At 39.4% G+C, this 24,620-nt stretch overlaps 2 protein-coding genes across 11 annotated transcripts; one reads left to right on the plus strand and one right to left on the minus strand.

Moving 5' to 3' along the window:
- Positions 1 to 938: 938 nt before the first annotated feature.
- On the minus strand, positions 939 to 6,918 carry LRRC57 (leucine rich repeat containing 57). Of its 4 annotated transcripts, none has more exons than XM_067744500.1 (6): positions 6,804 to 6,918; positions 6,465 to 6,570; positions 6,221 to 6,359; positions 5,284 to 5,552; positions 2,792 to 2,977; positions 939 to 2,134 (listed from the first exon to the last, which is right to left on the minus strand). In XM_067744500.1, the coding sequence occupies exons 2-6, from the start codon at positions 6,546 to 6,548 to the stop codon at positions 2,093 to 2,095; spliced, it is 720 nt and encodes a 239-aa protein (XP_067600601.1). In that variant the 5' UTR covers positions 6,549 to 6,570; positions 6,804 to 6,918; the 3' UTR covers positions 939 to 2,092. The 4 variants fall into 4 exon arrangements, with proteins under 4 accessions (XP_067600601.1, XP_067600616.1, XP_067600594.1 ...); XM_067744515.1 differs by having other exon boundaries at positions 6,811 to 6,903; XM_067744493.1 differs by having other exon boundaries at positions 6,660 to 6,883.
- On the plus strand, positions 6,912 to 16,341 carry HAUS2 (HAUS augmin like complex subunit 2). 7 transcript variants are annotated; one of them, XR_010945059.1, is made up of 7 exons: positions 6,912 to 7,066; positions 10,455 to 10,547; positions 10,904 to 10,973; positions 11,949 to 12,081; positions 14,166 to 14,274; positions 15,040 to 15,239; positions 15,910 to 16,048. XR_010945059.1 is itself a non-coding variant. In XM_067744548.1 (6 exons), the coding sequence occupies exons 1-6, from the start codon at positions 6,974 to 6,976 to the stop codon at positions 16,072 to 16,074; spliced, it is 663 nt and encodes a 220-aa protein (XP_067600649.1). In that variant the 5' UTR covers positions 6,912 to 6,973; the 3' UTR covers positions 16,075 to 16,341. The 7 variants fall into 7 exon arrangements, 6 of the variants coding, with proteins under 6 accessions (XP_067600649.1, XP_067600657.1, XP_067600681.1 ...); XM_067744548.1 differs by lacking the exon at positions 15,040 to 15,239 and having other exon boundaries at positions 15,910 to 16,341; XM_067744564.1 differs by lacking the exon at positions 15,040 to 15,239 and having other exon boundaries at positions 6,947 to 7,066; positions 10,348 to 10,547; positions 15,910 to 16,341.
- Positions 16,342 to 24,620: the final 8,279 nt, after the last annotated feature.

Raw genomic sequence — 24,620 nt, forward strand, 5'->3', positions numbered from 1 at the left:
AAAGCTAGTAAATGATAGACTTTGGATTCAAATCAGGATCTTTCTGACTCCAAGGCCCATGTTCTTACTCAGTATACTACACTGACTTCTAACCAAGCTCTAAAAGAAGGTAGGTGATTTAGAATCTCAGTCTCCAGACCTCAAGTCAACCCACTTTATTAGCTCATATTTAAGTCTAAACACTTGTGTACTATATCTTTGGGCATATTACTTTACTTAATCCCTGCCCTCAAGTAGCTCAGTCTAGCAAGAGGCAGATGAATACAGAATGTGAGAAATGCTGCCGTAACAGATGGAGCAGTTAATTCGGCTTAGACTTCTCAGGAAGGGGCTTAGACAGAAAAGGAGCGTGTTAGTAAGAGAGGGCATTCTGACTGAGCAAACAATGTAAAGACAGTTAAAGGAGACAGACGTTGCACTGTGGGTTTAAGGAGCAGAATAACCTGGTAAGACTGGGCAAGTGAATGAGAGTGAAGAGAGGGTATCTGGAAACAAGGCTGGGTCCAAGTTGTGAAAGTTAGCCATCAAAACGGGATTCTCTTAAGGGTAGGGATTTTTAAAACTCCCATTAATAAATGTCTTGGGACATTTAAGTTATTTAATTTATAAGTTCTGATTTATTAGATAAGTATTGATAAAATAGAGAAATGTTCGGTAGATCAATAAGATTAAGCATTAAACAAAGTTTATAAAAAACAAAACTCAATTGGTAATGTAAACTGGCACCCCCATCCCTCCCCAGTTGAGAAACAGAGAATAACATGGGAAAAAGAGAACCCCTAGACCAGATTTAAGGTCAGAGAGACTTTCCTCATATAAACACTAGGCTCTTGTGATCTCTTGACGTAATGGTTAAACTAGGTTTGTAAAATGAGAACTAACAGTACATGGTAAATGACGGCCCCTTGGCTAAGACAAAACATCAGAAAACAGCAGAGTTGTAGCTTTCTAAATGTTCATGCCAGTAACAGTCTGAAAAAATCTACTTTTATAGCTTCAGTTTCTCTTAATAAGCATGGTTTCCAGTACCACAAAATGTTTATAAGTCACATGAAGGCATTTCAGTACTCTTGCAACCCGAGCAAGAACATAAAACATTTCTTATCAGTTTACTTTCAAACAAAGGTCCATTTACAGGTTAAAGTTCCCCTGTCGTCTTACTTTAAAGGATTAACCTTTCTTCCAGCCATAGTTATTAAAAAATCTTTAGTATATTCTCTCATTCAGAGAATAAATTTGATAAACATAAGTTGTTGTAAAATACTGTAACAGTAGCTTTTTGATAGGTAATTTGATTATTAGAGTTCTAAATACAAAAAGATGACCAGAAATAAGAGACTGTTTCTAACAAAGCTTCAGGAAAATCTTGATTATTAAAACCCTGTACCTTACAAGTTTTGCATACAGTTTTAGCTCTTCAGAGCCCTCTATCAATAAGGCACCTGCAATAGTAAAAAAAAAAAAAAAATTGCTACTGCAGCCTTGGGAACACCTCTTAGTGTTGTGTTGTTGCTTCTCTGACAAAGTACACTTTTAATCAAGAGTCATACCTTTATGTACATCCTAAATTCCAAGTATAAACATTGCAATTGAACTAATGGACTGGAGTAAAATCATAAATCCTTAGATTAACCATAGCAGCCTCTCATGAATTATTTGAATTTCATAAAAATATGAAGTGTCAACACAGGGTGGAATGGCAAATGATTTTCTGAAAGCTCGCACATTGAGACACATGAAATTTCAAGCTGTTGTGTGGAGCTATTCTGGTACCAGGCAGCATCCCCTCACTGTATACATAGCAACTAGCTACTGGGTTTCTCAAAGCCAAACAAATGATGGTTTCAAAGATCAACACTGTCCTTTGCCCTATCCATGACTCAAAATGGAAGAGTCTTCCTGTGTTTGATTCCCTTTAGCTTATTTGAGATGAGCCCTGGAAAGGAAAAAGATCATTGAGTGAAATATAACCTCCTGGAATATCATCTCCTCACTGCAGATATCCTTGACAACAACAGGAGCCTTTCATTCAGCCAGATTGCAACAGGTTCCAAGTCAGTGTCCTGTATGGTTCACATGCTCCTGGAGAACATCATGCAAACTTCTTCTTGGTGGCTGTGAACCTCTCCATGTACTGAAAATCATGAAAGAATACATGTGTTATTTTTCCCTGAGCAAATAACTAACTTATTGGTTATTTGGGATTTTATGATTTTTTTTCCTTTAGTTTTTTTGTTTTTGTTTTTTTTTTTCGGTACGCGGGCCTCTCACTGTTGTGGCCTCTCCCGTTGCGGAGCACAGGCTCTGGACGCGCAGGCTCAGCGGCCGTGGCTCACGGGCCCAGCTGCTCCGCGGCATGTGGGATCTTCCCGGACCGGGGCACAAACCTGTGTCCCCTGCATCGGCAGGCGGACTCTCAACCACTGCGCCACGAGGGAAGCCCATCCTTTAGGTTTTTATGGTCCTTCATTTCCTACAAAATCTACCTATTCTAGATGCAAATTTAAAGCACATGGTTTTGTGGGGTGTTTTTTTCCTTTCCTTTATATCTTAATAGGACACCTATCAAAAGAAAAAGATGCTTTACAATAAGCTGTCGAGAGAAAAATATCATCTTGGCACAATACCATTTGGCTGATTCTCAGAACCCACCTCCAAAATGGAGAACAAATCCTTATTGACATAAACGGATTATACATACGTCCCGTACCTAGAAACACTCGTGTGAGTTACTTCACCTTTCTCTTCTCTGGAGCAGTGACTAGAAATTCAGAAGTACACTAATACATACCTTATCATAGCCTTCCAGTTCTCGAAGTTTCTTTATTTCAAAAAGGTTGCCTTCTACAGCAAGCAGACAGATCTGGGAATCACTGAGGATGCTCTGTGGAAGCATACTGAGCTCAAGACAATTCTCCTCCAAACGAAGAACTTTAAGGCGAGGACAGCAAGATATCTTCACTGAGATCTGAGCTATCTATTGAACAATTTATAAAAGGGATAATAGGAAAAAGTATAAGCACTGTAATGATTATTTTTTACTAAATTAAAAAATCTTTACTTGACTATTTGTCCTAGTTCTTTCTTCTACCACCTCCATTTTCTCACTACCCACTCACTCCAGAAGCCTCTTGTGTTATCCAGCTTCTGTTACTACTACACTTTTTTGGGGAAAAAAAACAAATCTTTTTTGAAGGTCACCAGTGGCTTTTTGGAAACAAATTTTTCTGATAATAAAAGCACTGTTCATTATAGAAAATTTGAGAATCATACGAGGTTAGAGAAAAAAGTTACCTGTAATCCATCACTGTAAACATTTTGGTACAATTACTGCCAATCTTTTACGTGTACATAGATGCCAACCACTTTACTGCCAAAGTCAAGGATTCGTTACCCTCATTCCCTGTTGCATTTGACTGTGCTATCCCTTTCTTGAAACTCCCACTTCTTGTACCTAAGTGCTGTGTTTTTCTTCCTATCTTTTGAATTATTCCTGATTTTGGGCTTCCCTTCTTGTTTGTATGGACATTTTTCAAGCAGCAGTCCCTAATACTTAATATTCAATCTTTCTAAACTTTCTCCTAGAAAGCTCATTCATTCTCTTTTTTTTTTCTTTTTTGCGGTACGCGGGCCTCTCACTGTTGTGGCCTCTCCCGTTGCGGAGCACAGGCTCCGGACGCGCAGGCTCAGCGGCCATGGCTCATGGGCCCAGCCGCTCCACAGCATGTGGGATCTTCCCGGACCGGGGCACGAACCCATGTCCCCTGCATCGGCAGGCGGACTCTCAACCACTGCGCCACCAGGGAAGCCCTCATTCATTCTTAAAGCACTTCTTTTAAGCTATCTATCTACATTCATTTCTGCCCACCTCTATTCCACTCCTATGTCTCTGATTTTTAGTAAAACACATTGGATGTTTCACCATCATAACCCACTCAGCATGCCCATTCCCAATAGCACCACTCTTCTTTTAGGCTCTTGAGCTCAATACCAAGCAGTTATCTTTGATTCATTCAGTTCTTCTGCCCTTTAAATGCTCCAAGACACCTAGTTATATTTACTATGCCTGGTATCATCTCAGACCATCACCTGGGACCTTGGTAAAACTGCAAATTCTCAGACCCTACCCCAGACCTACAAAATCAGAAACAATGAGTGTGGAGCCCAGTGATCTCTTAACCAGCTCTCCGGGTTATTCTGATACACACTAAAACCTGAGAACCATTGATTTAAGGCAGCATAGGTGAATGTGGAGCAAGTGCTCAATTTGCTTAACAAGTTTTTTCCAATATTTTTCCCCAAATATTCAGAATTTTTTTCCAAAAAGCTCAAGAACATACAAGAATATCCACTTTAAGGAAAAGATAAAGCCAATCTCATCCAAGACTGACTGAATTTCATCATAACGTAAGGTCAGGACATTCTAGAACAGTTTTGTCCAATAAAACTTATTGCAACTAGTGGAATGTTCTATATCTGTGCTGTCCAATATGGTAGCCACTAGCCACATATGGCTGTATTGAGCCATACTTGAAATATGGCTAGTGCAACCGAGGAACTGAATTTTTAAGTCTAATTTAAATGAATTTTAATGGCCATGTGGCTAGTGGCTACTGTAATGGACTCTGCAGATCTAGAAGCGTAGACACTAGAAAAACTAAAGACTACCCAGTCTCACTATGATCAGTGTTTCATCATTTGTGCCTTATGTCTAGACCAAAGATTGTTTCTCCAGTCAGATATGTGTTAACCAAAGAGTTTCTGAAGTTATGGAAATAAATTTCAAATACTGCAATTAAAGCTGTCCAACAATCTCCAAAAATCCTACCACTGATGGTTTTTCCGCAAAAGCAGGACACACACTTGACAAAGATGTCAGCAAAAGGACAACTGAATGAACTCTGATGGCCAACTCTGAGAACATATGAGTTTAAGCCTCTTTTCCACTCTATCTTCCTGACATAGCTCCTTGCTAGATGATTAGAGGTATATTTGAGGATGATCTGAAGAACTCAAGGTTTGTGAAACAGAGGTTTAACTTTTGAAATTGCCTCACCATGTTACCCATCCTACCCTCCAAAAAACACCTACACAACAAACACACCCAGTGTCTCAACTAACTTCACGGCACTTTGGGCTTTGAAATTAGTCCAGCCCATAGAATATACCTCTCTTCTAGCCTCTGATACCCCTCTCCATGATTACAGTTTACAGAACAATTGTTTATTCAGGAGACCGTAAACCCACATACGTGCTGTAGAAAAAAACCCTTAAGCTCTAGACCTGGTTCTGGTTGAGGTTGAGTTCGATGACCTGCAGCTCCTGCACTGTGTCAGGTATGCTCCGAATTTGGTTCTTGGAGAGATCCACTACATCCAGGTGCCGTAGGTTACAAAGTTGGGATGGTAGTGCTCTCAGCTGGTTCCCAGAGAGGCTCAGGGTCTTAAGGGCAGATAGTTGCCCAAAAGTAGATGGCAGCTCTCTCAAGTGATTGTTGTTTAGGCTTAGTGTCTCTAGTTTTTTCAGATTGCATAACTCATCAGGAAGGACAGCTGGCAAAGAAAAATTTAAAAACCTGAATCCAATACAGCTGAAAAACACCTTTGATGAAGTTTACAAAAACTATACGGCAGTCTGTTATGCCTCTTGTTAATATACATAGGCATTTCACATGTTGTGCCATTTTTAAGTATTGCATTTTTACCAACATCGTCTTCAGAAGGTGAGGGTGCCATCAAAATTCAGGAAAGCATTATGTGTATAATAGGCTCCTTTTGTGAAGGGGCCACTGCACAATCCCACAGCAATTTTGTGGGATTTGGAAGGCCCTCTCCTTCCCATCCCATCCGCCCTTCCAAATTAGCAGCAAAGTTAGCTCTGCTTACATTACACCCCAAAGATGGTCCCTTTCAAGTCCAAATTAACCTCCTACCAATCATTACACCAGGAGAGGAGGCTTATATATGTAATTACAAGAGATAGAAAGCTTCAAGGACTCTGACATTCTTCTGCATCTTGAGCTCCTGAACAGTTTCATAACAACAAAAATCAGCTTGTAAGAAAAAAAAACACCCTTCTTTTTCTTTTTTAAGATTCTGATACATTTATTTGAAAACCAGTTTAATAACATTATAATCGTACTCCACACTCTATTCCAAGAGAAAAACCACCCTTCTTAACAGCTGATAACTAGCAAAATTCCCAGGCGCAAAAGCCATACTCAGTTTGTTGTTGTTCAAGGACAGGCTCTTCAGCAGAGTGAACTTCCCTATAATCATAGGCGGTAGACTCTCGATCTTGTTGTTGGACAAGTCGATGGTCCTGAGATTGCTTGTCAGCTTCTGCAACTCTGAGGGGAACTGAAGAAAGGGGCTCTCAGCGCGGAGAATCCCTTACCTATTAACTTCACCGCCCGCCGTCCCTCTCCCTTTACATTCCCTTGGTCGGATCCCTCCCAGTCTCACCTCGGTCAGCCCACGGTCCTTAAGCTGAAAGACACCAGTTTTCTGCGCGGTTTCCACATGAGCGCGGAGGGCACTGTTTCCCATCCTAGCGCCAAGGCTCGGGTCTCTGCGGGAAAGAAGAGCACTGTCACCACTCGGCCCTGCACCCAGCCACCCCGTCGGCCTCCCGGCTAGGTCTCAAGCTCCAGCTGTCACCTCCTGCCGATCCCTGGATCTTGGGGGCCAGCTCAAGAGTGGCAAGGAAGAAAGGGAAGAACACCAGGCCCCACCGCTTTTGCAGCTGTTCCAAGGCTAGACGCCGCTAGGAGCCTACAGAGGATCAGGGATCCCCGAACTCGCCTCCTACCCCTCCGCTCACAGCCGGCTCCGCAGGGGAGGACCCGGGACCCGCGCTCGCCTGGGATGCGCTCCCTAGGCTTCCGCCGGGTCGGAAACGCCCTGTGACGTCATCGAGCCGCGCGGTGCGTTCCGCTCACTCTCCGCGCCACCCGGAAAGGCGGCTGCCAGCCATGGCTGAGGCGAAACCTTGGGACCCGGCGTCCGAGCCAAACGCTGCGGGGCTACTGCTGGGACATTTCGTAGCTTCGGGGTTGGTTACTCAGGTGCGTGGTGGGCGACGTCGTCATTAAGGGGGTGCCCACGGTGGCGACAGAAGATAGCTGTGAGGTGGTGGTGCTGGCTGCGGGAGTGGGTGGGAGGGTGCTGGCTGGGGGCTGTTCTAGAGTCGGGGCCGATGGAGCTCCTTGTAGGCAGCAGAAGTGACTGGTCCGCGGTGGGTTCTGCAAAAGCGGGGCTCTAAGGAGATGGTGTTTCAAGTGTCTGGCAGGCGAGTTTTCCCAGGTCAGTTCTTGGGCGGTAATAAAGACTAGTGTTACCCGCCTTTTTTCATCCAGTGATACCGCCTCTAGATTGTAATCGGTGGCGGGGTTGGGAAATAACGGGTAGGTGGTTAAAACATACGTTCCCAAAGAACGCTCGTTTGTGTGAAATATTGAAGCATTACGGGAGGCGCCGGGTACAGGAGAGCGCCAAGGGAAGCACGCATCTTTAAAGGCCGGGGGGGGGACAAAAAAACATTGGTGAAAAAGACCCGGGAGACCTTGGAACATGATTGGAGGAAGGAATTAATTTTGAGAAGGAGAGAAGAGGGAGATTAGCCAAGGGGTGGTAGTTTTAGGTTCAGCGGGAAGAGCATGTTCATAGGCCAAAGGGAACAAGCCAACAGAGGGAGAAATTGAAGATGTGAGGGAATAATGGAATAGAAATGGCAGATGTGACAAGGGAATGGGAGAAGGTTGAGAGAAGGGAAAGAAAATTTGAGACAATGAGGAAGTTGAGGAATTTCACTAAAAAGGCAACTGAGAAAAATAGAAAAGGTAAAACCATCTACAGAGATTAGCACTATGCACATGATGAAAGATTTATGAAAAATAGACAACTTTTTATACCTAGAAGAGTCATTAGAGAATTCTATCTACTTACAGTAATTTTAAGATGCAGAAACTAAGACCTGAGGAGACCAAGAAACGTGTCCAGGGCCACTCAACTAGTGAAGTAGAGTTAGATCCCAGAGCTCTCCCTTTTCTGACACATTATATCATCTCTAAAATGAACTGTAATAGATGATAGATACTGTAACACTATCTTGAAAGAGTTTAAACGTCTGTTGAAGGACTTTTCTAGATTACTTGAAGACCTAGCAGCCAGACCTTATGGATTTGGGGGGAAACAAGGGGTAGGAATGAATGCGTTGGAAAATAGGCAAAACATAACCACAGCACTCCCCAGTTCTCACCTTCCTCACTTCTCTCCTGTGTTTTCTTGCTACCAGATTACCTAGTGCTCTCACCTGTATTGTCCAGTTCTGTAACAAAGTAATTTGGTAAATTCATACTATAAGACATTTGGGACTGAGAATTGGGCTGTGGGTTGTCTTTGGGACGATCTTCATAGTGTCCTTCAAGTAACACTAATGAGACAGATACCTGTTTTGTCAATCCATAGCTTCATAAGACCTTGTTATAGGGACTTCCTTGGTGGTGCAGTGGTTAAGAATCCGCCTGCCAATGCAGGGGACAGGGGTTCGACCCCCTGGTCTGGGAAGATCCCACATGCCATGGAGCAACTAAGCCCGTGAGCCACAACTACTGAGCCCAGGTGCCACAACTACTGAAGCCCGTGCACCTAGAGCCCATGCTCCGCAACAAGAGAAGCCAGAGCAATGAGAAGCCCGCACACCCCATTGAAGAGTAGACCCCGCTCGCCGCAACTAGAGAAAGCCCGTGCACAGCAACAAAGACCCAATGCAGCCATAAACAAATAAATAAGTAAATAAATGTTTTTTAAAAAGACCTTCTTATAATCTTACTGCACAGCTAGGCCCAGTGAGGAAACTTTGAAGATTTGTAGCATGATTTTACTTTAAGCAAACTTTACATATAAAAAACCTATTTTTATTACAAGGATTTATCATTGATTCTTTCAAAATGATGTATTATATGATCCCTTTAAGCAGTCCATCCCTTAAGTGCACATCCTCCCATGTGAATTAAAAATTGAGTGATGCCTAAAATTGTGATGTGATATGATACAACTCTTATAGAAAATGTTGTTTGTTTCAGCTTTGTTCTTTTTTTAAAACATATTTATTTATTTAGGCTCCCTTGGGTCTTAGTTGCAGCACACGGGATCTTTAGTTGAGGCATGCAAACTCTTAGTTGTGGCATGCATGCAGGATCTAGTTCCCTGACCAGGGATCAAACCCAGGCCCCCTGCATTGGGAGCATGAAGTCTTACCCACTGGACCACCAGGGAAGTCCCAGTTACTGAGCATTTATAATGTTTAGTTCTTTCTGTCTGGAATACCTTTTCCTTCCCATCCATCATGAGCTTGTTAAGGGCAGAGAGCTTGTTTCATTCATCCTTGAATCTTCTATTGCCTAACTCAATAAATGTTATAAAATTGATTATCATCAGTCAGCAAACATTTGCTATGAAGGGCCAGAGCATAAGTATTTGAGGCTTTTAGGTCCATAGGGTCGCAACTAGGCTGTTGTAGTATGAAAACAACATGAGATAATAAGTAAATGAACGAGTGAAGTTGAATTTCAATAAAACTTTATTTCTGGACCCTGAAATTTGAATTTCATATAATTTTCATGTGTCACAATGTTTTTCTTTTGATTTTTTTTCTCCAACAATTAAGAAATATAAAAACCATTCTTAGCCCTTAAGCTATACAAAAACAGGCAATGGGTGCATTTAGTTCATAGGCTGTAGCTTCCCAATCCCTGGCCTATATGATATCTGAAGTTCTTTCCTGTGCTAACATTCTAGAGAAGAAAAGAGGATAGAAAAAATTATAGATGAAGCCAAGGGATGAACAAGATAATATTCTTATTCTGAGATAACCTGCAATTTAAGAAAGCAGTATAATATAGAATGAAAGGATAAAAAGGAGGTGGGGGGTAGGCTTTTTCAAGGAATAATTATGCCTGGACAAAACATTCCTTTATCTAAGAGAGGGAGAATGCGGAAAGAGACAGTATGAATGACTTGTAACCAATAGAGGTCATTTAATGAATCAGGTGAATGATTCCATAGCTCAGGAAGTGTTTAATTTTAGCCCCAGGAAGGTCTGATAGACTAGGTCATTTGTGTAGAAGTGATTCTCCAACAATTTCAACTTTAGAATTTTTTGGTAAGCTATCAGCAATGCCAGTCTATTGTGCGTGATGCCTTAAGAAATAGTACAAAGTGATTTTCTTCTTTGTTTTTCTTATTTTTAAAATATTAATATTTGGGCAAAAGATTTGTGATGGTGCAGGTTTTAAAAAACAGGAAATATACATTGCACTGTCCTACTCTGTATTTCATTTTTCAGGGGCAGTGTTGGACATAATATATCCTCATATTTTAGACACGTGGCCATGCATTCCAACACACACATAAACTCTGACATATTGCTGCTTTCTCTTCACTTACCAATAGGAGATGTTAAATATATCTAAGAAATCAACTTCTTGCTTTGTGAACTTCTCCAGACTACAGCAGATCACAGATATTCAAGCTGAAATCTACCAGGTAAATTATGTTGGAGTTTTTACTTTCTACCTCTAGTATGGAAAAAAATCTTAACTGGCTCCAACAGTAATCCTCTTGCACGCAGAACAGTGTCTAGCACATAGTCGTATAGGCTTTTCTTTGCAGTAGTTAATAATAGTAGTAATGGTCATAGTAGTAGTTAGGAGTAGTAGCAGTAGCAGCAACAGGGCTTGAACACCAAAATGAAAAGATTCAGTAAATCCCTGGGCTCTCATAACAAATCATCCTCCTGGTCCCCTTAAATATTCCTGAGTTAAAGACTGTCCATTTTTATCAAAGCCTTTACTTCAGGCTACTTGCTGCATGAGCTAAGTGTTTTTTTGTTTCTAATGTAGAAAAACCTGGAAATTGAACTCCTAAGACTAGAAAAAGATGCAGCAGATGTTGTCCATCCTTCCTTTTTGGGTAAGTGGTTTAGTTAAATGAGTAATCATTGAAATTTCAACTTTTTCTTGGATTACTTTAAGCACTAGGCTATAAAATTATGATAATTTTTCCAGGTATTGCCCCAAAGCTAACAAAGTCAGTAGAGCTTAAAAGACAAAGGCTGAGGAACTTTCCAGATGAAAGGATCCTAAAGAGACATGACAGCTAAAGCACAGGGTAGTCATGGATTGAATATTTGATTAGAAAAATTTTTTTTTAATATAAATGACATTATTGGGATATTTGGTGATGTTTAAATATAGGCTGTATTAAATATTGGTAGTATTGTACTAATGTTAAATTATCTGAATTTGATACTTGTAGTATAGTTATATAAGAGAATGTTCCTATTTTGGGAAATACATGCTGAAGTTTTAGGAGTAAAAGTTCCTGACATCTGCAACTTACTCTCAAATTGGTTAGCAAAAATATATGTATGGGCGTGTAGAGAAGAAGGGGAAAAAAAGAAAACGTATCCAAATGTTAGTTGGTGAGTCTAGGGGAAATGTATATGAGAGTTCAATCAATGAGCTATTCTTGAAACTTTTAAGTTTCAAATTTTTTCTAAATAAAAATTGAAAAGAAGAGACAACTGACAACCATTAACAATTCTGGGGAAAATATTGAAATAAAAGTAGCTTATAAGACAAATGTTTGTTTTTTAATGCTCTAATATAGAATATTAGAGACAGACACTTTATGTGAAGAATATGGCTCTGGCTATAAACACTGAACTAGGAGTAGAATTGGGAAACAAAGAATTTAGCACTAGATTGGGTTGTCAGTAGGAAAAGTAAGAGAAAATAGTTGAAAATGAAACTGGTATTGGTATTAAAGACAGCAAAGGGGAGATATTTAGGAGAGAAATGGGATTAATTTTTGACCATTGATAGTATTAGTGACTTCAAAACTTGTCCTGTTGCTAATTATAATTACTGTTTCTGGTTTGTGTAGCACAGAAGTGTCATACTCTGCAAAGCATGAATAATCATTTGGAAGCGGTGCTAAAAGAAAAGCGGTCCCTCAGGCAAAGACTGTTGAAACCCATGTGCCAAGAAAACTTGCCTATTGAAGCTGTTTATCACAGGTTAGACTAAAAAGTAGACATTAACAGTCACACATGTTCCCTGAGGGTAGTTTTTGTTTAGACTAATAGTTATTTCATAGCATAATTCATTAAACAGTATATGAGTGATCGTATCTATTAATATTGTTATTAATGCTGATACATTAAACCAGAAAGAAAATCCTTTACTTTTAAAGAATTGTAGCAATGGTTAAGAGAAAGACATTCCTTTTGCCCATTGTGTCTTAGGAATTATAAATAATGACTTTAATGAAAGAAATTAGATCCATAACATATAGTAAGGTGGATAAAAATCATTTTTATTATGTATAGACAGCTTTCTGTGATGTAAATTTATTGTTGCATTAATGTTGCCTCTATATAAAAATTCTGTTGGGGGAGTTTAAGCAGGGACAGATGAAAACAATGTCAACTGAAAGGAGAAAAATAACAGTTCTGATCTCACCTCTGCTGTTTATATGCCTCAAAGCCTTGGGCAAATGATTTAAGTTTTTGCCTTAGTTTCCCAATCCATAGAATGGGGATGCTTTCTATTGCTCTCTTTCTCATAGGAGTATGGAAAGTATCAAATTGAAGGTGTAGGTAATTATTTATAATAAATAACAATAAAATTAAAAAGCAGTCATCTGGGGATCTGATTGCTAACTTTCTCCACCAGTGCCTCACTAACTGACCCTGAGCAAATCAATATTTCCTCTAAGTGTCAGATCTTTTATCTTGCAGTAAAATAATAAATATACAAATCCCATTCTTGTGGATATATTCAGTATCTATTCAGTGTAGTTAAATATCATTAATGTGTATATTATACATTATATATATCAGAAGAACTGAGTAATAGTTTTAAGGCATTTTGCAAATACAAAGATTCAAAGTAGTTTCATGTGTAGGCTATTTCAGTGAAGTACATTTATCCTTATTGTCTTCACCCTTCACCAAGAATGTGTAGATTGAAATGGAATGAGGTTTTGCCTAGAGAAATTTTTTTTAAGTTCTTCACTCTTTTTTAAAAATTTATTTATTTTTTAAAGTTTTTTAAAATTTTATTTTTGTCTGCCTTGGGTCTTCGTTGCTGCGCACGGGCTTTCTCAAGTTGCAGCGAGCAGGAGCTACTCTTCGTTGTGGTGCACGGGCTTCTCATTGCGGTGGCTTCTCTTGTTGCAGAGCATGGGCTCTAGGTGCGCAGGCTTCAGTAGTTGTGGCACGCAGGCTCAGTAGTTTGTGGCCCACGGGCTTAGTTGCTGTGTGGCATGTGGGATCTTCCTGGACCAGGGATTGAACCCGTGTCCCCTGCACTGGCAGGCGGATTCTTTTTTTTTTTTGGCAGTACACGGGCCTCTCACTGTTGTGGCCTCTCCCGTTGCGGAGCACAGGCTCCGGACACGCAGGCCCAGCGGCCATGGCCCACAGGCCCAGCCGCTCAGCGGCATGTGGGATCTTCCTGGACCGGGGCACGAACCCGTGTCCCCTGCATCGGCAGGTGGACTCTCAACCACTGCGCCACCAGGGAAGCCCCAGGCGGATTCTTAACCACTGCGCCGAAGTCCCAATTTTTTACTTATATGAGAAAATTATTAACATTGATGTTTGTCTAACATTAGATTGGGCTACAGATATGATTAGTGTTGTCTCTTTCTGTTTTTGTGTTTGGATGAAAAGTTAATTCCTGTTTAAATTGAAAGAGAAGAACTTTTTTTTTTTTTTTTTTTTTGCGGTATGCGGGCCTCTCGCTGCTGTGGCCTCTCCTGTTGTAGAGCACAGGCTCCAGACAGGCAGGCTCAGCGGCCATGGCTCACGGGCCCAGCCGCTCCGCGGCATGCCGGATCCTCCCGGAGCGGGGCACAAACCCGCGTCCCCCTCATCGGCAGGCGGACTCCCAACCAGTGTGCCACCAGGGAAGCCCGGAAGAAGAACCTTTTTTATCACTGATATTTCCATGAATGCAGAAAGGTTATTAACGGCTCATTGGGTGGATTGTAATTCTCTTAATTTCATATTAAAAGTCCTAATTAAAGGGAAAAAAGAGAACACAAAATACCTGAACTAAAAAAAAAAAGAGTTGACTTTTTTTCTCCCTCCTTCAGATACATGGTGCATTTGCTGGAGTTGGCAGTAACTTTCATTGAGAGATTAGAAGATCATCTTGAAATAATTAGAAATGTCCCTCATTTAGATGAAAATCTAAAGAAAATGGTGAGTATTACCAATAGCATTTAAGTACCTCATCAACTCCTTTCACATTGCTTTTAGCTGTCTTTAGTTGTTTTATACTAGAATCTCAAATGTGTGATCTCCTTGTCTAACTTCTTTGTTGGCTAATATTATGAGCAAATTACTTTTTTTAAATCAAGATGCCTTTTCTTTATTTAGAAGTCATTTTACATTGTTTTATTCCAGTATTTATTAAATATGTGTTATCTTCATTGTGCAAGGGACTGTGCTGTAGGTATCAAGAGAGATAAACAGATATGACCAATCCCTCTCCTCAAATTCTCAAGGTTTGGTGAGAGAAAGTATAAGATACTCTCTACTTTATAGTATTGTATTTGTACAGTGAGTGCAGCAATTATAAAGAAGATGCTGTCTTATAACACAGGGAAGGGGGAGATTACTTTCACTTTAGGGAGATTAGGAATAGGATAGGAAGTAGGAATACTTGAATAAAGTTTTAAATAGGAGTTAATAGCAAGCTCCATCTTGAAGAATCAGTGAAAACTGGATGTGTATCAGAAAGAGTAGTTCAGCCGAAAGCAGCAATGTGAGGAAAGCCATGAAAATTAGAGAGTACAGGTAGTTTGAGGGAAGAGTCGTACTCCACTTTGGCTGATGCTTCAAGGTATTGAGAGGGAGATTGACTCGGGATTAGTTTATGGAATATTTTGAAAACCAGACTAAGAAGTTTAGACTTTGTCTGAGTACTGGGGAATCACTGGATGTTTTTTTTCTTTTGTTTTTTAGAGAAGGGCACAGAGGGTTGACTTGAGCAGGACTGTACCTTAATCATGGAGAAAATATTGGATAAAGTAGACTGAGGCTTGTCACTCAAAGTATGGGCAGAGCATCAACATCACCTGGAAGCTTGCTAGAAATGCAGAATTGCAGACTTCATTCACTTTAGACCTTCAGAATCTGAATCTACATTTTAACAAGTTCCTCAGGTGATTCCTATGCACATTAAAGTTTGATGAACTGTGGGTTAGAGGACTAGGCAGAGGAACAAAAGGCAGAGGAACAAAAGGCAGAGGAACTTGGAGAATAAATACAGTCATTCAGATAAAAGATTTAAAGCATAGGAATACAAAGGATTGTGTAGATTTTTAGATTTTTGGAGGTCAAATTTCTAGCACGTGGCTACTATTTGGACAAGGGACACATCCAAAGAATGAAGTTTCTAGCCTTGGGGACTTGAGGATAAGTAGGATCAAGAGATTAAAGAAGCCAATGAGTTTGTTTTTTGATATGTCTTGCAGAGACAGTAAATGTTCAGTCATGGTTTGTTGAACTGTGGTTAAATCAAGTTTGAGATATTGAATATGCATCTAGATGGAGATTTCCAGCAAACTGAAATGTAGGACTAAATTTTAGGAAGATTAAGTTTGACAATATAGATTGAGGGTCATCTGCACTGAGGTGATTATTGAAGACAAAGGAGAGATGAACTCACAAAGAAAAAGAACATGTAGGACAGCACAATTTTAAGGAGCCTTTGTATTAAGGGGCTGGAAAAGATGAGTTGTCAACTTTTGGTGTCATAATTATTTATGATATAGTAATGTATTAATGACACATGATTTCTCTCCTGTTTTCCCCTTCTTTCAAATGTTATAGAGCACAGCCTTAGCAGAGATGGATATTTTGGTGGCTGAGACAGCAGAACTGGCAGAGAATATACTCAAGTGGCGAGAACAACAGAAGGAAATTTCCTCTCGTATCCCCAGAATATTAGCTGAAGAAAATTTTCTTCATAAATATGATGTTACAGTGCCTCCCTAACCTTTTATTTCTAAAATTAATGTTCAAACTATTAATGAAAAGTAATTATCAACTTTTTATTTTTGTTTAATTATATGTAGTCATGTGAAATCCATTTCTAGTCAATTATAACATGGGTATTTATAGACTTTGCCACTAGCAATACTGAAAGAGCCCTCTTTATATTGAAATACCGAGATTCCAAGTTCATTAAGACAAAACTGAATTTTCCTTTGTTTTTCATGTATTTTCATTCCACTTTTCAATAAAACTCAAATACAACTATAATTAACGTGAATGCATTAACCATATCTTAGGCAGCAGACTTTATTATGTTGTTTTTTTAAAAAACGCTTGTTTCCGGGTTAGAAGAGTCTTGAATCTGAAAGTGTGTTGCTTATTCCTGTGAGATTGTCGCTAAGTATGCAAAAAACAGCAAAATAGCAGACCTGACCACTATGCTTTGAAAGGCCTGCTTGTAAGGTTGGTCCTTGGCTGGCATCTGGGAACTTAGATTTCTAGGGTTCCCTCCACTCTCACTGATAAGAGTTGCTTGCTGTGACTAAGGCGTTTGTACAGTGTGGTTTGTGCTGAACACCAGCTTTCTTCCTGGGAGTCTAGAATTTTGGTATATGCTAGGCACAAGGTACCTATGTGACTATCCCGCAATAATAACCCTGGCACTGCATCTTTAATGAGCTTTTGTGGTAGACAGCATTTCACACATGTCACAACTCAGTTGCTAGGGGAATTAAGCACCTCCTGTGGTACTCCACTGGCAGGGACTCTGGAAGATTGTGCCTGGTTTCCCCCGGACTTTGCTCCATACACCTTTTCCTTTGCTGTTTTGCTTTGTATGCTTTTGCTGTAGTAAATCATAGCCATGAGTACAGTCATATGCTGAGTCCTATGACTCCTCCAAGCATATCATCAAACCCAGGAGGTGGGGAGGGGGCTCTTGGGAACCTGACACACTAAGCAATTGCAGAGGGTGTTCACTGGCAGCCTTAGGAATAGGTAAAGAAGGAAAGTAGAGCAAAGCAAAGAAAAAGGCACGTTATTGTAAAACTTATAGAGGTTTTACGTTACAAATTGCTCAGATATTTTACCTGAGATTATTTTGCATATATAAGGGAGTGGTATACTAAGTCTCAGGATGCTTTCATTTATATCAGTAGTAGAACTACCCTTGGCTTATTTTCAGACTTGGGGTTCTCTTTTGCTTTTTCTTTAAATTTTTTAAATTTTATTTTATTTATTTATTTTATTTTTGGCTGCGTCAGGTTTTAGTTGTGGCATGCGGGATCTTTGTTGTGGCGCCCAGGCTCTTTGTTGCAGCCCGCGGGCTTCTCTCTAGTTGTGGTGTGCGGGTTTTCTCTCTCTAGTTGTGGTGTGCGGGCTCCAGAGCACATGGGCTCTTGAGTTTGCGGCACACGGGCTCTCTAGTTGAGGCACGAGGGCTCAGTAGTTGTGGCGCGCAGGCTCAGTTGCCCTGCACCAGGTGGGATCCTAGTTCCCCAACCAGGGATCAAACCTACGTCCCCTGCACTGGAAGGTGGATTCTTTACCACTGGACCACCAGGGAAGTCCCCTCTTCTGCTTTAAATGGATGCTTCAATATTTTTATACTGTCCTATTCTCTGTATCACTGGAGTTCACTCATCCTTGTATTCTTCACACTCTTAAAGGCAAGAAGACCTCAACATAGTGGATGAGTTAAGTAGTTGTTCATAAGGAAACAGGATCATTACCCAGAACTACCCTGCTAAAAAAACATGTCTTGAAGCCTATTTTGCTGACCTTTGCAAATGGGTTATAGAAGAGTGGTCATAATTTCTTGAACATTGCCTAGACTCTTTAAGCAAAACTTTTAGTTGTATTTCATTAGAAATCTGTTCAAGCCCAGCCTAAGTTTCAAACATCTTACTAAGCTTCGTCATGTATTGTCAAACATATATATATGAGTATATGTATATATATACATATATATGTGTGTATATATACATACATATATATGTATATTTTTACATCACATATGTCACAATTATTGATACACCTGGTTGTTTTGGGTTTTATTTTTGCTTTTTTGACTTTTATGTCTTTTTCAAAATAAAAAGATAAACCTGTGATTTTTAACTAAAATTTTGTGGCTCTTGTCTGAATCCTATATGATTAAAAGGACAGATTCTTTATTTAATATACACAGTTAAAGTGTAAGCATACAGGTTATCTGATTCACAAAAGCTTGAGGTAAGTTGAGACAGGTCTACTACAAAGAGAAAAGCTAATTTAGTCTGTGCTAGAGTCAATAAGTGTGCATCAGTTTTTTTTTCCTCCGCTTCTAGATATGTGGATAATAACAAACAAAAATAACTCTGAATGTCTTTCTATTTAACACCAGAAGTTGTGTGAGATTTGTGAATTCACTTCCAACATAATAATGATGCCACTTTATGAAGACTATTCTGAAGGAATTGAGATGCTACCTGGTTTTTCCAGCATTTTTCTTACTTTACTCCTTGCTCTGATCTGTGACTCTGCCAGCCTGACCCCTGTTATCCTCTCAAACCTCCATAAAGTTAGGAAAATAGTCTGAGGAATAGGAAAACCCAAAGGGTTTCTTGACATGCAAAATATAGAGTTTAGATCTTAATAAAACTAATCAATGTATTGTGGAATTTCCTGAGATGTAAAATGAATTTATGTAAGAGATTTATTCTACAATTTGGGGAATCTACTCATGTAATTGAGTTTACTTTAAATTAGTTCAAGATAAGCAGATCACGTTCTAGAGTTCTTTTAATTTTGCCTTTTCTTTTTCCTTTTTCACCATTTCCAAGTTATATTTTCTCTTCTCCTTTTGGAAATACCTCATAAATGTTTGTAGGAAAAATTTACATTAGGATGTGGTAGGAGCAGGAGTCCCATTAGCAGTTTATGAACTTTTCCTGGGAGACTATAGACCTCTGATGTTGCTCAACCAGAATTTAGGGTAAAAAAATAGGAGTCAAATATCTTACTTGAGACTTCGAATCACTTTATTTTCTTAATGTGGAAGGCTAGTAAAAGTCATTCATTTCTTGAAGGTTGTAGTGAGATGACATTTTCAAGGAGACCCTACACAACTCTGAATATGCTTCCTTATCAAAAATCAATTTACCTCTAGAGGGCAACATACACTATTTTTTTTTTGGGAGCTGTCTCAGGTCTTAGTTGTGGCACGTGGGATCTTTGCTGAGGCATACGGGATCTTTCGTTGCAGGGCGCAGGCCTCTTTCTAGTTGTGGGATGCGGGGTTTTTTCTGTTCGCTAGTTGTGGCGCTTGGGCTCTGTAGTTTGCGGCACACGGGCTCTCTATTTGAGGCGTGCAGGCTCAGTAGTTGTGGCACGCAGGCTCGGTTGCCCTGTGGCATGTGAGATCTTAGTTCCCCGACCAGGGATCGAACCCGTGTCCCCTGCCTTGGAAGGCGGATTCTTTACCACTGAACCACCAGGGAAGTCCCATATACTTATTTTTGATCAGTAGATGCTAATAAAATTTTCTGTAACTTAACATTTTCTTTTCTGAGTCTTAGCTTTTGTGGGACATAAAAATTTACCTTGGTCAATGAAGATTTACTTGAAAAACTGCTGGATGGAAGTCTTTCCGTAGAATACCTGACGGTAGGTGGGAATCATGGAATAGGATATCAGTAATCTGAACTGCCTTATCTCCCCAAGCTCATCTTAATCTTATATTCCTCTCTCCACATCCACCCCCAAGTTCAGGAGATTTAGAGACAGGGCTTGTCTTTAGCTACTACAATATGGAGAGTAATAGCAAAGGCTTTAGAATTATACCTGGTTTTGAATCCAAGTTCCACCATTTACTAGCCCTATGTTCTTCCTAACTTATTTAATATCAGTCTCACTTTCCTCATCTCTAAATGAGATGATAACAGTACCTACTTCATGGATTCTTGGGAAAATTAAGTGAGATAATGCATAAAAAACAATCAGTTCCTAGTACACAATAATTGAAAGTCATTGCTGTTATTAGTTATAACCAAAACAAAGATGGCTTTGGTAATTCCCTTTCTAAGCTATTCCTTTTATTCCTTCAGGCAATAAGTTCCAAAAATATGAGTTAGATATGGTGGAACTTAGTTAAAGAGACCTTTCTGGGTTCCCTGGAATTTTACCATGTAAATCATGGTGAGGTCACTCTAAGGAGTCAAGAGGGAGAGAGCTAGCTTGGTTAAATCACAGAACAGTGTAACTTCACTTACAACAGAGGAAATTCAGATGAAAACTTCTGAGTTATCATTTCTCACCTATCTGATGGGCATAAATTCAAAAGTCTGTCGAGATACTCTGTTGATGAGGCTGTGGAAATACAGGCATGCTTAGCATTGCAGATGGGAATGCAAAGATCAGTCATATGGCCCCTACAGAGGAGAATTGGGGAATATTTAGCTTAATTACATAAGCATTTCCTTTTGGACTCAGCAATTCTATTTATAGGAACTATTGCAAAGATATACTGGCAAAAATAAGAAAATATGTATGCACATGGCTATTCATACCAGGAATATTTCTGATAGCAAAAGACTGGAAACAACCAAATTTGCAGTTAATCAGGGGAGTGATAATATAAACCATGGACATCCACACTGTAGAGCACTATGCGGTTGTAAAAGGGAATGAAGTATATCTATATTTACTGACAAGGAGTGATCTACAGGATCCACTGTAAAGTATAAAACAAAGTCAGAATCAGGAATTCCCTGGCTGTCAGTGGTTAGGACTCGGCACTTTCACTGCTGTGGCCAGGGTTCAATCCCTGGTCAGGGAATTAAGATTCCGCAAGCTGCGCAGTGCGACCAAAAACACAAACAAAAAAAAACAAAGTCAGAATTGTATATATGATATGTTACTGCTTATGTAAGAAAGGGGGGAGATAAAAAAATATATATATACAAAACTAAAAAGCATGGTTACCTATGGGGGAGAGAGGCAACAGGGTAGAGGCAAGAGGGTAAGAAGCTAAACTTCTGAATAGATCTTGTTTTGTAAATTTGACTTTGGAACCAGGTAAATATATAATTATAAAACAAAATTAAAGGATTCCTAACATTGATAGAAAAATGAAACATTTGACTATATATCAAGATGGTGGCCTAATCAAACTGAGAGTAATTATTTCAAATGACTTTAAAATTCAGTAAATTTGACTGAATATTCCTAGTGAGCTATTCCCTATGAAAAAAAAACTCCAAAAAAATAAACTGTTTTCAGTACTCTTCTTATTGATGGTATTATTATTATCATTATTACTCAGAGACTGTGAGTATACCATGAGATAAAGCAAATGACTAATTATGTTGATATAGTTAGGATAGCAGTATATGTTATGGAAGACAGTATTTATACTCTTTTTTGGAAACTTTTTGATTTTATTGAAGTATAGTTGATTTACAGTGTTGTACTAATTTCTGCTGTACAGCAAAATGACTCAGGTATACACATATATATTTTATATATACATAATGGGAAACAATATTTTATATTCTTTTCTATTATGGTTTATCCCAGGAGATTGGATATAGTTTCCTGTGCTATAGAGTAGGACCTTGTTGTTTGTCCATTCTATATGTAATAGTTTGCATCTACTAACCCCAAACTCCCAGTCCATCCCTCTCCCTCCCCTCCTCCCCCTTGGCAACCACAAGTCTGTTCTCTATTGGGAAACAGTATTTATAGATGTAAGATTTCAATGAGACTAAAAACTCTGTGGTCCTGAATTTGAATTAAAAGTATGTATACAGCAACTATACTTCAATTTTAAAAAATAGAAATAAATAAATAAATTTTAAAAACTACGCAAATGGAAAAAAGGCCTTAAATCAATGACAAACACAATAGCAACAAGCACCAAGATTATAGTCTCTGAAAAGCAATTCATACTAAAAGGAACCACATTATGCTGTACAGTACATCCCCATGATTTGTTTATTTTATTTATTTTTAAAAAATATTTATTTATTTATATTATTTTATTTATTTTTGGCTGCGTTGGGTCTTAGTTGAGGCATGCGGGATCTTTGTCGAGGTGTGCGGGATCTTTCATTGCAGTGCGCGGGCTTCTCTCTAGTTGTGGCGTGTGGGTTTCTCTTCTCTAGTTGTGGCACGCAGGCTCCAGAGCACGTGGGCTCTGTAGTTTGTGGCACACGGTCTCTCTAGTTGAGGTGCACGAGCTCAGTACTTGTGGCGTGCGGGCTTAGTTGCCCTGCAGCATGTGGGATCTTATTTCCCTGACCAGGGATTGAACCTGCGTCCCCTGCATTGTAAGGCAGATTCTTTACCACTGGACCACCAGGGCAGTCCCGACTTGATTATTTTATAACTGGAAGTTTGCACCTTTTGACCACCTTCACCCATTTCTCCCACCCACAACCCCTCACCTCTGGCAACCACCAATCTGTTCTCTATATCTATGGGCTTGATTTTTTTGTTTGTTTTTCGTTTTGTTTTAGATTTCACACACAAGTGAGATCATAGAGTATTTGTCTTTCTCTGTTTTATTTCACTTAGCGTAATGCCCTTGAGGTCCATCCATGTTGTTGCAAATGGCAAGATTTCATTCTTTTTTATACTACTGAGTAATATTCCACTGTGTGTGTGTGTGTGTGTGTGTGTGTGTGTGTAACATATCTTGTTTATCCATTCATCCATCAATGGACACTTAGGTTGTTTCCATATCTTGGCTATTGTAAATAATGCTGCAATGAACATGGGGTTGCATATACCTTTTCGAGTTAGTGGTTTTGTTTTCTTTGGATAAATACCCAGAAGTCGAATTGCTGGATCCTATGGTAGTTCTATTTTTAATTTTTGAGGAACCTCCATAGTGTTTTCTATAGTGGTTGCACCAATTTACAATGCTACCAACAGTGCACAAAGGTTCCCTTTTCTTCACATCCTTGCAAACACTTGTTGTAGCTTGCTTTTTTTTATAATAGCTATTCTAACAGGTGTGAGCTGATGATCTCATTGTGGCTTTGATTTGTATTTCCCTGATGATGGTGATGTTGAGCATCTTCTCATGTACCTGTTGCCCATCTGTCACATACCTGTCAGCCACTTGTATGTCTTCTTAAGGAAAATGTCTATTCATTTTTAATTTTAAAACTCCACTTTTTAATTGAATTTGTTTTTTGGTTTTTTTTTTTTTTGGTCTATTGAGTTGTATGAGTTTTTAATATATTTTGGATATTAACCCCTTATCAGATACATGATTTGCAAATATTTTCTCCCATTCTGTAGTTTGCTTTTTCACTTCTTTGATGGTTTCCTTAGCTGTGCAAAAGCTTTTTTAGTTTGATGTAGTCCCACTTGTTTATTTTTGCTTTTGTTGTTTTTGATTTCAGCGTCAGATTTTAAAAATCATCACCAAGACTTAGGTCAAGGACTTCCCTGGTGGCGCAGTGGTTAAGAATCTGCCTGCCAAGGCAGGGTACAAGGGTTCAAGTCCTGGTCTGGGAAGATCCCACATGCTGAGCAACAAAACCCGTGTGCCACAACTAAGGAGCCTGCACTCTAGAGCCTGTGAGCCACAGCTACTGAGCTCGCATGCCACAACTACGGAAGCCCGTGCACCTAGATCCTGTGCTCTGCAACAAGAGAAGCCACCTCAATGAGAAGCCTGCACACAGCAATGAAGAGTAGCCTCCTCTCGCTGCAACTAGAGAAAGACTGCATGCAGCAACGAAGACCCAACAAGTCCAAAAATAAATAAATAAAAAATAAATAAATTTATTTAAAAAAAAAGACTCAGGTCAAGGAGCTTAACGCCTATGTTATTAGGGATTTTATGATTTCAGGTCTTATGTTCAGGTCTTTTTGCGTTAACTCTTGTGTATAGTATAAGATAATGGTCCAGTTTCATTCTTTGGCATGTGGCCACCCAGTTTTTCCAACACCATTTATTTTATTTTATTTTATTTTTTTTAACATCTTTATTGGGGTATAATTGCTTTACAATGGTGTGTTAGCTTCCGCTTTACAACAAAGTGAATCAGTCATACATAAACACATGTTCCCATATGTCCTCCCTGTTACGTCTCCCTCCCTCCCACCCTCCCTATCCCACCCCTCCAGGCTGTCACAAAGCACCGAGCCAATATCCCTGTCCAACACCATTTATTGAAGAGACTGTCTTTTTACCATTGTATATTCTTTGCTCTGTTTTCATATATTCTCTATTCCATTCTGTTGATCTATGTGTCTGTTTTTATGCCAATACCATACTGTTTTGATTACTATAGCCTTGTAATATAGCTTGAAATCAGGGAGTATGATGTCGCCAACTTTGTTGTTCTCAAGATTTCTTTGACTATTCAGGGTCTTTTGTGATTCCATTACAAATTTTAGAAATTTTTTTTCTATTTTTGTGAAAATGCCTTTGGAATTTTGATAGGGAATGCATTGAATCTGTGGATTGCTTTGGGTAGTATGGTTATTTTAACAACATTAAGTCTTCCAATCCATGAGTATGGAAAATTTTTCCATTTATTTGTCTTCTTCAA

Source organism: Pseudorca crassidens, chromosome 1 (genome assembly GCF_039906515.1).
Source record: "Pseudorca crassidens isolate mPseCra1 chromosome 1, mPseCra1.hap1, whole genome shotgun sequence".
Lineage (NCBI taxonomy): Eukaryota > Metazoa > Chordata > Mammalia > Artiodactyla > Delphinidae > Pseudorca > Pseudorca crassidens.

What these genes read in the sequence shown, in the direction of transcription:
- LRRC57 (XM_067744500.1), bottom strand. Translation starts at nt 6,548, where the DNA reads ATGGGAAACAGTGCCCTCCGCGCTCATGTGGAAACCGCGCAGAAAACT. An exon ending in AGGACCGTGGGCTGACCGAG is followed by an intron (nt 6,360 to 6,464) that starts GTGAGACTGGGA and finishes CCCTTTCTTCAG; the next exon opens with TTCCCCTCAGAGTTGCAGAA. An exon ending in TCAACCTCAACCAGAACCAG is followed by an intron (nt 2,978 to 5,283) that starts GTCTAGAGCTTA and finishes ATTGTTCAATAG; the next exon opens with ATAGCTCAGATCTCAGTGAA.
- HAUS2 (XM_067744548.1), top strand. Translation starts at nt 6,974, where the DNA reads ATGGCTGAGGCGAAACCTTGGGACCCGGCGTCCGAGCCAAACGCTGCG. An exon ending in TTCAAGCTGAAATCTACCAG is followed by an intron (nt 10,548 to 10,903) that starts GTAAATTATGTT and finishes TTTCTAATGTAG; the next exon opens with AAAAACCTGGAAATTGAACT. An exon ending in ATTGAAGCTGTTTATCACAG is followed by an intron (nt 12,082 to 14,165) that starts GTTAGACTAAAA and finishes TCCCTCCTTCAG; the next exon opens with ATACATGGTGCATTTGCTGG.